Here is an 18,511-nt window from a genome sequence, read left to right as displayed (position 1 = left end):
AGCATGGGAGACAGCCCACAAAGCTGCCTGCAGGCAGCTCCACAGGTTGGAGATTTTCCTTTCCAGGTAGCTCAGCTGGTTTCTGTTTACCCCTGGCTACTTGGCTGGTCTGAGAGTGACCCTCAGCAGTCTCTACTCTTTACTCTTGGGAGGAAGGGACCTAGTGAATCTGGTGAGTTTCAGGAACTTCCTAGAGCTATGCTGAGTTGCTTATTTTCTGATTATCCCTGCAGGATAGTGAAGTGAAAGTGGGCAGGTCATCTTCAGGAAGAACACACTCTGTTATTTCAGTTCAAATAGTAAGCCGATACTTGCTTTCTGAGTCTTCCTAATACTTAACGTTATCATAGATATACTGAGTTTGTGACATTTCTGGTTTGCTATGTCAAACTGTAAAGGGAGACTATGTGTGGGGGAACATACAGTTCCCAGAAAGCCAAATAGCTGAGGACAGTGTAAACTGTGCCCACCGCCCCGTGTGCCGCAGCTGAGGACAGTGTGAACTGTGCCCACAGCCCCGTGTACCGCAGCTCAGCGTAAACTGTGCCCACAGCCCCGTGTGCCGCACCTCAGCGTAAACTGTGCCCACAGCCCCGTGTGCCGCAGCTGAGGATAAACTGTGCCCACAGCCCCGTGTACCGCAGCTTAGGGTAGACTGTGCCCACAGCCCCGTGTACCGCAGCTGAGGATAAACTGTGCCCACAGCCCCGTGTACCGCAGCTCAGGGTAAACTGTGCCCACAGCCCCGTGTACCACAGCTTAGGGTAGACTGTGCCCACAGCCCCGTGTGCCGCAGCTCAGCGTAAACTGTGCCCACAGCCCCGTGTGCCGCAGCTGAGGATAAACTGTGCCCACAGCCCCGTGTACCGCAGCTGAGGATAAACTGTGCCCACAGCCCCGTGTGCCGCAGCTTAGGATAAACTGTGCCCACAGCCCCGTGTGCCGCAGCTTAGGGTAGACTGTGCCCACAGCCCCGTGTACCGCAGCTGAGGATAAACTGTGCCCACAGCCCCGTGTACCGCAGCTTAGGGTAAACTGTGCCCACAGCCCCGTGTGCCGCAGCTTAGGGTAAACTGTGCCCACAGCCTCGTGTACTGCAGCTCAGGGTAAACTGTGCCCACAGCCCTGTGTGCTGCAGCTCAGCATAAACTGTGCACACAGCCCCATACTGTGGCTTTACCTCAGAGAAGTTTCTGTTCTGCTCTAGTAATGCCTGTGACGTCGGACTTCGGAGTTCAGCAGGAATACCCACAAACACTCAAAGGGGTTATTTCTGAGACAGCTTGCTTGTTGGGATTAAAATTTTCAGTTGCTTCCAGCTACAGAAATATAAATGGTACAACAGGTCAAGTTGTTTCCCAAGTACTCTGTCATGTGTGTCTATCTGTAAGAGTCGCTCCTTGAAAAGGTACAAAACTTTTTACATGAAATTATACACAGTTTGTCTAAATCCATTTGTGACCCCGGTGAATTTGAACAAAAGTTTCATCACAACTCAAAATTCAAAGCATGCTGCCAGCTTCATTTACACACTTCCGTGTTAGAAATAGTCGAGTGACTCAGATCAACATTTGTTAGCCCGCTTCCATTTATAGCCTGCTGTCCTCTTAGCATGGGACAGTGTCTCCTGCTTCGCAGAGACACTAAAGCTACCAGTGTGATGCGTTTGTAACTCCTGCAGCTGTAAGATGTAACTGGATGAGGAAGAGCCTCCTCCCCTCCCTCTGTTGAAGGGTAACCATTGTGCATGTCATTCCTCAAGAATTATTTTCATCACTCACTCAGGTCCTGTTTTTTTAGTCACTATTTATTCATTAAGTAACATACAAACATGGTAAGAATTTTTCTGCCTATACTTTAATAATCATAATCACATTTTATCAATACCAAATTTATTTTTTTAGTATTTTAGTTTTTAAAGACAGAAAATATATACAGTTTGTAAAAGCAAAAATCGCAACATATATACAAATCCATATAATAAGACAATGAACTCTTTTAAGTAAAACCAGAAATTGTACTGGAACACTTCTTAAAAGGAGACTAGGGCTGTCGAGATGGTCAGTGGGCAAAGGCCCTTGCTGCCAAGCCTTGTGACCTGAGTGTGATCTCTAGAACCCAAACCCCAGTGGTGAAAGGAGAGAGCCAATTTCCACTAGTCATCCTCAGCCCTCCACATGTGCACTGTGGCATGTACATCTCCACATAACATAGATACACACATGTAAAAATAAAGATTATTGTGTGGTAAACTTTTTTATTGCAAGCTTATTAAAAACCATCTCAGACCCAGTACTAATAGCACATGCCCTTAAGCCCAGTACTCAGGAGGCAGAGGCAGGTGGATTTCTGAATTCAAGGCCAGCCTGGTCTACAGAGTGAGTTCCAGGACAGCCAGGGCTACACAGAGAAGCCCTGACTTGGCTGGGGAGCAGGGGGGAGGGGACTCTACTACTCTTGGGCATTCAGGAGTTTGCATCATTTTTAAAAGAGACTATGTCTCTGAAAAGCTCTTGAGTGCCTCCCATTTATGAGGTGAAGTGTCGTCATTTCTTAAGCAGTCGCTGTTTTACTATAACAGAGTTCTTTCTTACTTGGCCAAATCTCATGCATAGCCTTTATCTATGACTTGACTTCTGCTATTCACATATGACGTCTGGATTTTGTTTAAATTATTTTCCTAAAAAACAATATATATATATGTGGGGTGCTGCAAATGGATTAGCTTCTTTGTGTTTTATTTTTCTCTTTCTTTTTTCTTTCGGTGATCCTCCTGCCTCCACCTCCTGAATGCTGGGATTGTATATATGCCACCATACCCCAATACAAGTAGATTTTTGGTTGTGAGCCTAGCCTTTAATGGCTGAGCCATCTCTCCAGCCCTACAAGAAGAATTTTTTAATTACTTTCTTTCATATTGAAATCTATTTAGACTTTGCGTTTTTCAGTTTGGCAATGAAAGTGATGAATTTTGGACCCAGGACATTGCCTCCCCAGGGACAGTGCAGCTTAGCTCATCCTTATCTGTCACTGCAGCTGGTCCTGTTAGCTATCTAGTTCCTTGTTGTTTTGTGGCATTAGACCCAGTTGTCTTCAGGGTTAACCTCTGTGAAGGTGATAATGACACACATCTTGCTATGGACCAGATGTCCCAGCCTGGCCTTCCCCTTGAGGAAGCCCAAGGGAAACCCTATCTTATGTCACGAGGCAGGTGGAAGCCAACCAGCTGTATGGCATCTGGGTCATGTGTAGCTAGCTGAGTGGTGTGTTTTCCCCTGAGGCAGGAAGAGTGTTAACCCCACTCGGGACAGCGGCCTCTTAGTGGGGCCTTCCCCTTACGGTCAGCTGCCTTCTCAGTCTAGGCAAACACTGATCTGCTTCCCTCTGTCCTGTACGTGTCCGCCATTTGGCAGTAGGGCCTGGAGGGACTGTCTAATGGCTGCTTTGATAGGAGAGTCCGTGTGCTGCAGCTGGTGGTGGCGTGGAGACAGGGTGGTCAGGATTTATGGATTTCTTGCATGTGGTCAGGATTTATGGATTTCTTGCGTTAGCAGCTGGGCAAGGGCTACCTTCCTTCCTGGGCCTTCTTTTACCACTGTGGGCAGTAGGAGAGTGAGCTTGTTAACCCAGCGTTCATCACCAGATGTATGCAGTTTGATCTTGCTGTTTGAATGCTAGCCTTTCCCCCTTGATGCTGAGGATTGAACTTAGGACCAAGCATGAACTCTGTAATCATACTATTTCCCCTCAACCTAATGATACGTTTTAATTCTCTTGATGCACAGGGACAGGCTCCAGGCCATTTAACCTTCAACATTTCCTGTGAATGGGTTTATTGACACTTAAATGTCATTCAGTTCCTCCTGTCTCCGTATTACTTGGATATTGGCAGTTGGACTCTGAGGCTTGATTAGACTTGTGTTTGGTCCCTGTAGCCAAGCTCATGGTGGCAGAGTTAGTTCCTGTTATCAGTAAACATGTAACGTCTGGTTCCCCCTCCTCTTCTTCTTCCTCTCTTTTTAATTATTTATTTTTATGTGTATTTAGATATGTTTATTTTTATGTGTATGAGTGTTTGCTTGCATGTATGTATGTGCACCACATGTGTGTGCTGACCACAAGAGAGTGCCAGGTCCCCTGGAACTTAAATTACATACAATGGTGAGATAGCATATAGTAGGTATGATGGAACCCAGGATCTCTGGAAGAGCAGCAGGTGCTCTTGACCATGGAGCCGTCTCTCCTGCCCCTTATTTTTCCTTTTAGCATCTATGGTTATTAAGTCCTTTCTGGCTACTCATTAGTGTAGTTCACATAGGAAAAATAATCCCTGAATTTGAGCCAGTTGTACTCAGCAGTTTTATGGAAGATATATCTTAACATAGTGATGCTTAAGAAAGACTGATGCATGATGGGATGGATTATTATAATATCCTTAGTAAATCTTTGCGCATTCCCCAGGCCCTCAGCAGTAGCCTATTACTGCTTCCAAACTTTGTTCTCTTGGACTCAGTGTCCTGGATTCCTATTAGTGACTTTGATAAACCACTAACTCGCTAAAAGGAAGCAGGAGTTGATATGGAACAATCACCAGGATATGATGTAAGTTAAAAAGGGCAGTATGTACATTCTAATAGCTACCAATATGTACATACTAAATGCTACCAATGTGTACATACTAAATGCTACCAATATGAGGATTTTAAATCTGTTACTTTTCTGGACCTATTGTTTCAAAATAAAACTTTATAACCCTAAGAAACATATAACCAACAGCAGCTGAGTGGGGACGTGGGCCTTTATCCTAGCATTCAGGAGGCAGAGGCAGGCAGATCTATGAGTATCACACACAGTGACACCCCTCAAAGAAAAAACAAACGAAAATACTATAGCAGGATGTATATACTCAGATTGTGGTCAAATTAATAATATTCTGTAACATAATTTAATAAATATTGCAACAGTCCAGAAACCTGATTCTCAGGCTTGAAACTGCTGATCTTATCTTTTTATGATTTTATCTTTCTGCCTTGAATATGGTTGATTTAACCTTTTAGTTCACAAAACCCTCTTGCCCTAAAGATTCTGAACCCCTCTCTCTCTGCTCTCTTCTTCTCTCCCTTCCCCTGCTCCTGCCTTTAGAGAGGGTACAAGAAACATAAATGGGCCACAGAAATGTTATTTCTTCTGTAACTACTATTGCCAACAAATAAGCGTTGTCTAAGGTATAATGCCTTTGATCTAGCCCTGTAGCCAAGCCTCAAAGCTGTGAAGGATTAGATAGTTCCTGCTGTGTTTGCCTCATGTTCAGTTCTTTAGTCTTATGTGAAATCGCAGTTTTGAGATTTCTGATATTTATATACATATGTGAGTGTTTGCCTGAATTAAGTGTCTGTGCACCATATTCGTGCACTACCCTCAGAGGCCAGAAGACGGCATCAGATCCACTTGAAGTGGAGTTACGAAGAATGGAAGCCACATTGTGGGTACTAGGAATTGAACCCTGGTCCTCTGGAAGAGTACCCAGTGCTCTTAACCTCAGAGCCATCTTTCCAGCCCCTAAAGTCTCAGCTTTTAATGCAAGTTCTCATTGAATAAATTGGCAGTTCGTCCTCAGTTGCTGAAACCACATTTGATGGTGGAACTAAGACCATTGCTAACCAGCTACTGCCAGTGACCTCGAAGTGTCTATTCAGGGTTAACAGATGCAATAATTGTTGTGCTAATGGAATACATTTAATGTATGAATAGTTTTGGGAGTATTATCTGCTTTATAGACACAGAACTAATGAGCTTTTAGGTTTAATAGCATCAATACTTTTTTTTATAAGATACTATTTAACAGCGGCTACTTCAGCATATAAAACTAAGGTATAGGTAACTCATTTAGTCAAGTACTTGCCTAGCATTCACACAGCTTGGGTTTGATCCCTAGACACTTACAGAGTACTAGATGTGCTACTATACCCTGCAATGCCTGCATTTGGGAGCCAGAGGCAAGAGGATCCAAAGTTCAGGGGCAAATTTGAGGCCAGCTGACAGAGTTTCATTATTATTATTAAAGTAATAATAATAATACTGATGTAAAATGCGATTCAAGTGTTAGAGACATTTTCCACTAAATCATGTGTAATTTGTGTAGTATTTTGTATGTTCTGTACTTAGAGCAGAGACTCGCATGTCAGACGTGTGAGCTGTCATAGTAACATGACAAACTTCTAGTTAAATGTACCATGCTTGGTTGTCGATATTACTCAAACTTTTGTGTGCTGTCCTGTTTCTTTCTAGATAGGCCACCTGTGAAGGTTTTCTGGGAACTTACCTAATAATATAGTTTAAAGTGCTTCAGATGTGCAAATAACTGAACTTCCGTGATACACAATTTTATTTTTCCGTGTTATCATTTCATGTATTCTGCCTTACAAGGGCTGCTAACCATCCAAACCTGTGAAATTTCAAGCCTTTTTTCAGGAAAATCCACAGAAAGTGAATCCCTTCTTAAAACTTAATATTTAGGAGCCTGTAGGCTACTGTATGCAATAATTCCACTTGTAAGGCCTTTTGAATTCGGTTAATGGTGTTTTTAAATTTGCTAGCTTTCAGTAACTAGAAAGTTTTTTTAAGGAGCTCTAAACAAAATTCTATGACTTTTGCTTCAATTAGGGTATGAATGATAATCTTGCAAGACAGAAATTTAAAGTCTTGAAATTGAGCTTATTTATTAAATATATTCCTTAAAAATCCACCTACAGAGAGATGATCAGCTTCTCCCAAAAGTTAAGATGAGCGCTATGAGAATCAGTGAACTTGAGCGTAACTTAGCATAGTAACATTCTCTAGCTTTCTCGTTTCAGGTGATGGAATATGAGAATAGGATCCGAGCCTACTCCACACCAGACAAAATCTTCCGATATTTTGCCACCTTGAAAGTAATCAACGAACCGGGAGAAACGGAAGTGTTTATGACCCCACAGGACTTCGTGCGATCCATAACACCAAATGAAAAGCAACCCGAACGTAAGGTGCTAGCTTGGGGGAGCGGGGCAGGCTGAGGGGGGCAGACTTGGGGCGCTTGTTTGTTAAGGCTGCTTTGCTTCCTTGTCTGGGCTTCCTGACGTTTATGGGTCCAGGCAGTAATTAAAAACCCCGTTTGACCGTTGAATGCTTGGAATTGTGCGCAGCTTCTGCAGTCCAGTGTAGAAGCCTTGTTCAGGGGAACTAGCTGAGATAAACCAGTGTGTGGAAAGAAGCAGCTTCAAGGTGAACACTTAAGGATGCCTTTAGGAAATACTCTGAGCAAATGATTGAGTAGGCTCCTCCCCCAGCTTCAGACCCTGTCTGGGAACAACCATCAAAAACAAGACAAGTCTCAGTGTTGTTGTGATCCACCGAGTCATCAGCACACGATCAGGGGAATGCTCAGCACACAGTGAGTCCCCTAGCCTTCGTGACAGCCGGCCCTGTGCTGTTTCTGCCTCCTGTGCTCTGCCTTCCAGCTCAGCGGCAGCCACGGGACAGCAGCCCTGACCCTGCTGTGGCTTTCTGCTTGAGAAGGAGGGAAAGGGGGCTAGTGCAGACCTCGTTCTCAAAATGCTTGCATTGAGCATTTTGACTTACTCAGCAGTTTTCCACGCTTACTGACTCCAGCATTTAAGGAAATAGAACAGGAACTACAGGAGGACATGACAAAGTGTGTAATTTTCATACAAATACTTTGGGAAAGTCACTGAAGACTGATGACTGTAGTCTTTAACATCAGCTAAGTCCCAGGGAAGAGAGAATCTGATCTCGCTTCCTTTGTATAGGAAAAACACCCAAGTTTAACAAGAAATTACACAGTCATTAACAAACCAGGGAGCTTAATCAATTAACAGGAGCAAAAGAACTGGACAGTAATCACCCTGGGTATGCCCAGGTAGGACACCTGTGGTGGACAGCACGTGGGCAATGCCTGTTCCCAAAAGAGCAGTTAAGACATTTCCAGAAAGCTGAAGTGTTAGTAGCTTGTTGGTAGTAGACCTCTCCTACACGGACAGTCGAAGAATGGACTTTATATTGATGCGCAAGGACATGACACAGCAACTCAAAACTACACAAAGCATTAAACACCTGGCGAATGTATAAACCAATATAGGCTAAACACCCTGAGTCTATGATCTGTAATCCAAAATGCTCCAAAATCTGAAGTGTTTGGAATGTCAGTGTGACAGTGGATAATTTCCTGTATGACCCCTTGTGAATTGCAGTCAAAACACCAGTACACAAAAAGTATCATCTAAAATTGTTAGTATGCTGTGTGTATAGGATGCCTATACAGTATAAATGTATGTGATGTTCAAGTTGTGCCGCCTCCTCCACTCTGTGGGATAGTCAGTTCTGCTACATAAACTCTGGCATCTTGGTTAAGCTAAGAAGAGAGCCCTGGCTCTCTAGAGTGCAGAGCAGCTGAGTAACATGCCTTCCTTTGGATTTTCTTTTCCCTGTTTCACCTCCGTCTTCTACATTGACTCCATACCTTTTAGGAAACACAGCATCGTTTACCTGTAGAAGGATGCAGGCCACTTGTGTTGCAGAATTTCTCTCTGCATTTTACTGGTTGCATCCCTGTGATGTTTAATGTGTGTCTTGGTCCTCTGTGTTTCATCCATGTAGAAAATACACAGAAAGTTCTAGAAAGGGACACTACCATAATAACTTTGAATGTTGAAATCAGAAGGATATATTTTATTTTTCCTCAAATGCTCCTTTATGTTCTCGTAGGCTTCTTATGTAGTAATTCAAGAAGTACTGAGTTGCTTTCTACGTTCAAAGAGTTTTATAATAAGATATACCAAACTTTTCATTAACTGCATTGTACTTTCAATATAGATCCTTTTAAAATATTTATTTAATGGGGATATATATATATATATATATATATATATATATATATCAAAGAATAACTTCAGGGGGTTAGTTCTCTCCTTCCACTATGTGGGTCCTGGGTATCAAACACAGGTGGCCAGGCTTAGTGACCTGCACTTTAACCACTGAGCCATCCAACCCAAGATTTAGATCCTTATGAACTTGCTTCAGCAACTTGTTCTGTGGCGTGAGAGGGAAGAAAGCAGAGCAGGGTGTACCTAGAAGAAAGGCTTGGAAACATTTTCCTGTCATGTTTTTTTGTTTTTTGTTTTAATGACAGCATAGCATTTATGCCTGCAAGACAATAACTGTGCAGATAGCAATCTCCTTTCTATCAGTAACTTGAAAGAATGTGCTTTGCTTCCAGTGTGACAATGAAAATGAACCAATATTTTAAGATGGGCCACTGAAGACCATTTGCTCGCATAAGGACTATTATGTTTATTCCTTTGGAAACAGTTATATTTTCCGGTTGCCTTCATTTACCCTGCATTTAACTTTGCTGCACTTTGTCGTTTACGTGTTTGCTTTTATGATGGGGGGAATTGAATGCAAGCTTTCTGCGTGCCGTGCAAGTGCTCTACCCCTGTGCTACGTCCCCAGGCCCTGCTCCCGCCCGCTCTTTCTTAATTACTGAAAGATCTACTGCATATGCTGAGTAGTTACTGAGAGTGCGGTATCCAACCACCCTTCTCATTTTCATGGGAAGCTTGAATAATAAGTGCTTTTCTTTTGAGAATCAGAAATTTCTGGTACATCAAAACGAGATCTAATGGGAAGAAACTGGCTCTATTTTCATTTGCTCATTATTAGCAAGAATGTTGATACAGCAAAATAAAATATGCTCTTCCTATGTGAGGTGGAATGAAGAACAATATGGTGGTAGATTTCTAGAATTTAAATTTCTGTCCTCTGTTGGTTTCCAGCCAGCCATTCCTATTTCAGCTTTGTTTTGTCATGACTTCACACGTACTATATATCCCAGGATCCCAGCAGATCTAAATCTGTGAGTTTCAGTTTTAGAACTTTTAAAATAATCACAAAGCACAGACTTCATAAAGCCCTCAAATTAGACAATTTTGAAATGAGCTGATGAATTTCAGGGTGAAAAGGTGAATAAGAATACTTCTGTATTAAGAATCAAAAATGTGTATTCAGAGAGTAGCCGTAGCTAAATGTGAAGTATGTTACAAGGAAAAAAAATCAGATGTTTCCTGAACACATCTCAACCCCCTCTATGAAGTTAGTGTGTCACCACCATCCCTGGATATAGGTACAATGACTTAGGTAGCTACTTCGGGCTGTGGGTGGAGTGGCTCTCACTGTTGTAGTAAAAACTGTCTCTCTCCTGGTATGGTGGCACATGCCTTTAATCCCAGCACTTGGGAGGCAGAGGCAGGGGGATCTCTGTGTTTGAGGCCAGCCTGGTCTACAGAGTGAGTGCCAGGACAGCCAGAGCTACGCAGAGAAGCCCAGTCTCCAAAACCCAAACAGAAACATTTCTCGCAGCCATCTGATGACTAGAACATGGGATGGGTTAACAGTTCCATGAAAACAAAGGACTTGCGGGCAGAGCGCAGCATACCCTGTGGCAAAGAAGGTCTCTGCTTCCTTTGCTTTTGTCAGCCTGGTTCACTTTCCATCCTGGGATGGTTTCCCCTACACAGGAGAATAAGAGTGTGAATGGAGAGGCATGTCTCAAGGTGTAATTCAGGTTTCCTGGAGTCCATACTCCTCTAGGATGACCCTTCACCATTTTAAGAATGATCTTGCCTAAAAAGAACACTTTTAGTGACATAATTTTATATTTGATCCTGTATTTAAAATATATTCTGTAGTACCGTTTTCCTCCAAATACCTACTGTGTTCTGCATTATTTATTTCCTTACAGGGTTTCACTTTGTCTGCTTTTATTTTTAATCCCCTGCAGTACTGTTTCCTATAGAATAGATTGACTGTAGCTGACTCCCTGATTCGTTATATGGCCCATGAACAGAGAACGATTTATACATCTTTTAAAGGGAAGGAGGAGCACAAGACTATTTTACAACATTTAAAATTTTTATGCAATTCAGATTTCAGTGTTCATAAGAAGTTTATGGGCATAACACACAAACTGTATGGCAGTTTGAGAGCTTTAAGAACAGAGTGGAATAGTTGTAACGACCATAAGCATTTGGCCTATAAACCTGAAGTATTTGTTTTATGTTCTTTCCAAACAGAAAATGTGCTAGCCTATGTGGGAGTTAAACATGGACTTCCTGAGTGTGTGTGTTTTCACAAAATTAAAGTGTCATGCTCAGAAATCTAAGCACTTTCAAAACAGTGCAAACTTTTGGAGACACTTAGAGCTATGATATGATGTTGTATAGAGAATAGCCAACTTTTTTTTTCTGTAGGGACAGTGTCTCACTCTGTAGCAAGGTAGTAAGTACTACTCTTATCTCTGGGGCTCTAAGGAAAAAGAAAAAGAAAAACACAGTGAGTTGGCTGTCACTTGCCAACCTGCCCCTTCTGTGAACTTGTTAGGATTGAATGATATAACGACATGCAATAAGAATTACTAGTGCTGTGATTAGATTACCCTGCTGATGCCAAGGACCCCAAAGCCTTTGGTGAACATGACTTAAGAAGAAAAGTGGCATAAGATGAAGTCAGTTTGGAAGGTCTGTTGTGGTTATAGACCTAACTGATGAGTCATAATTACTCCAAGTATTGAGTTTAAAAGTTGACACCAGTGGACAAACCAAACTGGATGGGGAAAAGCCCACATGGCCTCCACCCTACATAAAGAACTATGGGGAAGTAAGGAATGCTGGCAGCAGGAGAAAAGGTCTTCCCCAGGGAAGAGAGCACCAACTGCTTGTCCAGTACCAAAAGGTCAGCCCTGAAACACACATACAAGTGACGTTATATGGACTCAACAGATTATATTTAGGACTATATATGTATATACATCATATATATATTTGCATGTAATAAAAATTAATGAAATAAATCAACCATGAATTTGAAGGAGAATGGGGAGGGGTATATGAGAGGATTTGGAGGCAGGAAAGGAAGGGGGAAGTGTGGTAATTAAAGTATAATCTCCAATTCTTTTTATACTTTAAAAGTATTGTTTAGATATCTGATAGCCTTTGTGGCCTAGATTTATTAAGCATCATCACTTATTCCTTAGTGTGTGTTTATGTGTGTATGTGCACATATGTGAGCGTATGTGTGTGCGCATGTATATGTGTGCATATAGAGACTAAAAGTCAACTTTGCTCCATCCACCTTGCTTTGTAGATAGAGTCTTATGTTACCCTGGAGCCTGAAGAGGTAGACTGGCTGTCTCTACCTCCCTGCTCCAGGATTACAAGCCTGTGCCACCACACCTACTTTTATCATCGTATTTCTCGTGAACTTTATGTACCAGTTCATAAGTATCAGACCTATACCCAAGGCTAAATATGCATGAGATTTGTTAAATCTGAAACTCTGCTTATAATACTTAATAAAGGCCAAGAAGTTCATGATTAAAGAATGTGAAGGCTCATAGAAGATAAACTGCATTATCATTCAAACTCTGACTAAAGGATGGACAAACTGCAGTATTTAGGTTATGCACTTTTGTGTTCTTGATGTTTTATAAAAATTTGAAATATTGAAATTTTATATTCTGCAATAAAGGTATCTTGTGTGAACCCAGAAAACTGACTTTGGGAAAGACCTTGAACTTGTTTGTCACAGTTTGCACATTCTGAACATATTAGATGGCTACTTGTGATAATCCATGTTAATAGTCTGACCTTTGAGTAAGCTGGAATGGTTAAACTACTGAGCTTGTGTGGGAGCACACTGCGCTGGTGCTCTCCAGACTGCATGTCTCAGTAGAGCATGGTCTCTGCCCAGCTGCTGTGTGTTCTTACGATCTGGTGATCTTTATACTAGCATGACTTGACCTCTGAAAGCTAGTTGTCTGAGCAGGTGACAGAAGGAAAGACTTGAACTGAGGAAGGTGTAACGCCTTGGAAGAAGGCTCCCGGTTTCTTGTGCCCTCTTTAAGAGCTCTTCATTGGCTTTAGTGCTGCCCCACCCCATTCTTTATTCTGATGCTTTTCTGACTGCTTCGTGGATTGTTTGAGGATTTTTACTGTCCTGTAAGTGATCTTTTTGTGTCTTGACTATATTTCTTTGAATATATTTAGCGATTGTCGTGGGGATTATACGCATTATCACAGTTTACTGTGAGAATTTAATTTTATCACTTCAGGTGGGGTACCTTACCACAGTAAGCTGTCCCACTTTATGCTGTGGCACCATCTCTCTCGACATCGAAAACTCACCTCAGACTGTTTATGTAGAGAATTTAAGAGAAGACAGTGATGTCTCTCTCATACAGAGATACTGATTGACAGATGGACCATTTCTGTTGCTCTTTTATTCTCTGCTTCCTGCTTTCCCTCTGCTGTCATTTCCTGTTTCCAAAGAGTTAGCATGACTTTTAGAGCAAGTCTCCAGCACAGGTAGATGCTCTTTTCCTTATCTAACAATGCTTTATTTTTTCTTTATTCTTTTTGTTTATTGTTGTTGTTTATTTTTTCAAGACAGGGTTTCTCCATGTAGCCTTGGCTGTCCTGGAACTCAATCTATAGATCAGACTGACCTTGAACCCAGAGATCTACCTGCCTCTGGCTCCTGAGTGCTGGGACTAATTGTGTGTGCCACCACTGCCCAGTATTGTCGTTGTTCTTTTTTATTTTTTAAGATTTATTTTATTTCGTTTTATGTGCATTAGTGTATATCTGTGTGAGGGTGTCAGATCCCCTAGAACTGAAGTTACAGACAGTTGTGAGCCACCATGTGAGTGCTGGGAATCGAACCTGGGTCCTCTGGAAGAACAGTCTTTGCTCTTAACCACTGAGCCTTCTCTCCAGCTCCCATTGTCCTTATTCTTTAAGGACTAAAGAAGGAATGCAGAGTTCGAGTCCTTTTCTTTCAGCAATTGAAGCAGCTGCCTCAAAGGTTTTTTTTTTTGTCATTTTTAGTAGTTGTTTTTAATCTGTGTGTGTTCGGGAGGCAGCTTTTGGCTATCTTAACTCTATAACAAAGTTGCTGAAGCAGATAGTGTGAGTCATAAGAGTAAGGTCCATTTCTAAGAACTATGAACAGGTAGACTCCATCAAAGGCCATTAAGTGATAAAGTATATAAAGGTGAGTGCAAGGAAGTTGATCTTACACAAATTACTCAGTACTTACAGGTCTTAATTCCCTCATTTGTGAAACTGAAGTCATAACTAATTTATAGATCAGCAATGATGGCGCATGCCTTTGATCCCAGCACTCAGGAGTCAGAAGCAGGTGGATCTCTGTGAGTTAAAGGCCAGCCTGGTCTACAAGGCGAGATCCAAGACAGCCAAGGCTACACAGAAAGACCCTGTCTCAAAAATCAAAACAAAACAAGAGCTGTCATGTATTTCTGGTGAGTTATGATCAGAGACAAATTATTTTTTCCTCTCTTTTTCAGACTTGGGCCTGGACCAGTATATAATAAAGCGCTTTGATGGAAAGGTGAGCAAACTGGCACAGAGGTGCCCTAATTTTTACTAAGAATGTTTTCAAGTTCCTCTAAAATCATTTGTGACAAATCCATGAATACGTGTTTGCTGCTGGCAAAAGTGTGTTTAGGTTCATGAGCGTCTCCAGGAGGTCCTACACGGGAAATCAAGCAGGTTTCTTGCTGGGTTTGTTTGGTTGCTATTTTTAATGTTTTTTCATGTAAGGTAACTGGTGGTTTGCCTTCTCCATATATGCATATTAAGACTGAACGAAGTGTTTGCTGACTTTTGAATATTAACATAAGAGCCGTCATAAAGATGAATGAGCTCCCAAGTATTACATTCACATTTCATATGAACATCTAGCTGATTGAACCTTCTGACAGTTTTAGCAATAATCCTACCTATAAAACAATAAAGATCTCTATAGTGCTTTTGTAACAGTTATAAAGAATTCTCCCAATATGCATGTGTTTACATTGTACTTTCAATTCTTTACTTTGTACCTGATGAAGAAATCACATTACACTACATCATTCTTAGGCATTGAAAGGGAAACTTTCAATTTTATTATCTCATAAAGCTGCCAGCTAAACATGGTTTTTCCCTTTCAGGATAAATTCTTCAAAAGGGAAAAAAAAACATTTACACACGGTCAGAATGAAAGCAAAATAGTTTTAATTTCTGTCTTCCTTCCCTCCCATGTTCCAGGCCTCTTACTTTGTTGTTGTTGTTACGTGTATGTATAAATGCATAAATATATAAATACAGTCTGCTGAACCTGTTTAGAGTTGCTTGTATGTATGTGATTTCAGGGCTGACCACTTGGAATTGGATAACCAATTAAGGGGCTCACCCTTATGGGACAACTGGCTCTTCCTCTTTGTCTAGGGGTAGAACCCTGTGGGATTTCCTTATGTCTGTTGGCGTGGTCAATGTTCAGGGCTTGTTTAGACAGCCATCTTGTTGAGGTACCGTGAGTGTAACTTCCCTGTCACTCCTAGGAGACACAGCCTCGCAGCAGACTTCTTGCTCTCCTGGTTCTTAACACTCTCTCCGCCCCCGCTTCCACAGTGTCCCCCTGAGCCTTTTGCACTGTAGGCACATCCAGTAGGTCCACAGTCAGTTGTCCCTGCATCTCAGCGATTGTCCCCGGTAATAATCTCTGTCTCCTGCGGAGGAGAGCTGCTCTTGTCTGTGGGTGAAGGATAAGAGTGGGGGCTGGTTTTATGATTCCAGGGAACAGGCTCTGAGGAGGAAATATTGTAGAGGAATTTGCTTTACTTTTTAAATAGGCAGTTCTCTGTGTCTGTATGTATCTATGTGTCTGTCTCAACTTGGAAGACGTTTTGTATAAAGTATTTAGAGACTCCCTTCTTAGTTTCTTTAAAGAAACAAAAAACAAAAACCTTGTAACTCTGCATTTAATGAAGTTCGTCATTTGACCATTGCTGTCTTATTGTATGTTAAGATTTATATCAGTAAAAGCCAAGACAGTTATAAAACAATACTTCCTTGGGGTGCTTTTTAATTTTTATAGAAATTTTATAGACCCTTTTACTTGTGAAACGGAAAGGAATGGCCCATTTGATGCTGACAAATAGCAGGGTAGTTTTACTGTTCTGTTTAATTAATGGACATCCCTAATAAGAAGCAAATGAGATGTTCATATTCCAACTGATCGTCAATGAAACTGAATTTGATTAAGCAGACTTTGCATTTCGGCGGGAGTCTTTTTCCAGGGTCCTTTCCTACCTTGTTAGTGAGCTCTTTAAGAATACTAGCTCTTGGCCGGGTTGTGGTGGTGGCACACACCTTTAATCTCAACACTTGGAGGCAGAGGCAGGTGGATCTCAGTGAGTTAGTTCAAGACCAGCCTGGTCTACAGTGGAGTTCTAGTACAGGTTCCAAAGTTACATGAGAAACCTTATCTCAAAAAACAAACAAACAACAACAACAACAACAAAAAAGTGCCCCCCCCCACGCTCACACAAAGAAAATACTAGCTCTAGAAAAGACACAGAACACATCAGCCCCACTTTTATCACCTGTTTCTTTTCAAAGCTGTCTCCTGTCTCGACAGAGTCTCGAGTAAAGAACACTGACCTCTTTAGCTAATGTTGCTTAGAGTATGTTATATATTCAGACTAAGATTGAAAGTTTTAAAAGCTTCAAATCTTGGTTGACTTCATATTTTCTCTGGTGATATTAGTTCATAAAAACAAAACACCTTCCGCAGTGTTGGATTCCTACTCAAGTGCACCAACTGCTGAGATGTACGCAGCCCTTTCAAGTCGTTTTGTAAATAGCTTGTCTCAGTGGTTAAGGGTGTTTGGCAGCAAGCCTCATGACCTGGACTCTCTTCCCAGAATCCACTTGATGGAAAGAGACCCGACTCCTGCAGGTTGTCTTCCAACCTCCCCACGCACACCATCCTACACATGGACATATGAGCCACACGCACACATAAGTAAATGTAAAATTTAATAATTAATAATTTATTAGTACTATTAGGAACATGACAATATAGCATATAGAAACATGTCATATATTTTTAAATGTATCCCTTCTAGTATGCATGTATTCCCGCAAGATTTGTTAATGTAGTCATTTCATGTACTATACATTATTTTTTATTAAAAACTATTTAATTTCTATTTGAAGCTTTTAGCATCTAGTAATTGGCCTAAAAACAAAGTATTTATTTCCAAGTAGAGCCTTATTTTATAGTAATGTCAAATATCTAATCTTAGTTGCTGTCTTTTGTTGGTCTGACTTATTTCAAGTGGTTTATAATCTCTGTTTCCCATTTTGTGTAACTCCTTTTTTCTTGGCCATATAAATATAGAAGTTGTGCTCTGTATTTTCTATTCCTGTGACATATGGTAAGCAGCACTCTTGGGATCAGACACCGACACATTTTCTTCAGACATCGAAGTGGAAAACTGCGTGGTGTAGATGTAATTGTTTCCTGAGCAGGGATGCTGGGATGCAGGGATACTGGGATGCTGACTCCAAGCTTTGATGTCACCCGGGGCTTCTCTTCCAAAAGCGATTAAGTTCTTACCTTGTTTGCAAGCACAGCAACAACAGGTTCCCATGTCGTGTTCCTCTCCCTGTCCCGTCTTTCCAACCTTCCCTCTGTCCCCTATCTCTCTCTTTCCTACCTGACAGCCTTTTCATTTATGATGGGATTGAACCTAGAGCCTCCCATGTGCTCTACCACTAAACTGCTCCTGAGCCCCCAAAATTCTTTAGCATTATTGACATATATCTTAGGGCTTCTGTTGCTGTGAAGAGCTAGAGTGTTGACTTTAAATTATCATGTCATCCTTCAGATGCTGCACAGTTGATGGGTAAAATGCTGTTAACCTCATGCCTCTTACCTTATCAGAGGATTGGGACTGCGGGTAAAGCGGCTCTGTCTGCCTGTAACTCTTTTGCATGGTTCTGAGTGTGTTCCCTTATGGAAGGACTCCCCGCTAATGTGCTCATTATCTCTCTTGGTTTTTAGAGGTACCATACCCTGTGCATAATTGTTCTTTCAGTTCAGTCTTCTGGAAAAGTCTTCCGTGCTGTCTTTGGCTGCGTTGTTTCATATAGGTTCTCCATTTACCCAAGGGAGACCTGTGCTCTGTGTTCACAGGAATTCATCCTACCCCTCTGCTGTAGAACCCTTTGGGCCTCTGTTTCATCTTTCTCCACTGCAGGCTTGTAAATCGCTTATAGCACCTGTTTTTCACTCACGAACTTTTGTAATGATGCTGAGCGTGGTTTGAAAATGATAGTAAGTTTAGGTCAGTTTTTTTTTCACAGTCAATAAAGTTTACTTGTTTAAAAAAAAAAACAACTTTTTTTTTTTTAAGCCACTTGATATTTGGAGTGGAGCCCAGCTAAAGTAACTAACCTGAACTACTCCCTCAGTTGGCAGCCATGGACATGATGGCGGTCTTCATCATACAAGGACAACCCAGACTCAGTGGAGAATGTTCCATTCTGAACTGCTCCACTGAACAGTCACTGGTCCTCTGGACTCCTCCAGGTTTGGTTGTTTGTGTGGGAGA

The 18,511-nt window shown here is 41.6% G+C and overlaps 1 protein-coding gene across 4 annotated transcripts in view; it reads left to right on the top strand.

Moving 5' to 3' along the window:
* Micu1 (mitochondrial calcium uptake 1) overlaps window positions 1–18,511 on the top strand; it is a 142,013-nt gene that overhangs the window by 27,191 nt on the left and 96,311 nt on the right. For all 4 annotated transcript variants that reach the window (XM_040732566.1, XM_040732565.1, XM_040732564.1 and 1 more), the window contains exons 4-5: window positions 6,855–7,017; window positions 14,417–14,460. In XM_040732566.1, coding sequence (XP_040588500.1) covers window positions 6,855–7,017; window positions 14,417–14,460 — 207 coding nt within the window. The remainder of the gene's footprint in view (window positions 1–6,854; window positions 7,018–14,416; window positions 14,461–18,511) is intronic.

This window comes from Mesocricetus auratus, unplaced genomic scaffold (genome assembly GCF_017639785.1).
Source record: "Mesocricetus auratus isolate SY011 unplaced genomic scaffold, BCM_Maur_2.0 Super-Scaffold_100027, whole genome shotgun sequence".
NCBI classification, from domain to species: Eukaryota; Metazoa; Chordata; class Mammalia; order Rodentia; family Cricetidae; genus Mesocricetus; species Mesocricetus auratus.
The sequence above is the reverse complement of the archived record's forward strand: the minus strand, read 5'-3'. Positions and strand labels throughout refer to the sequence as shown.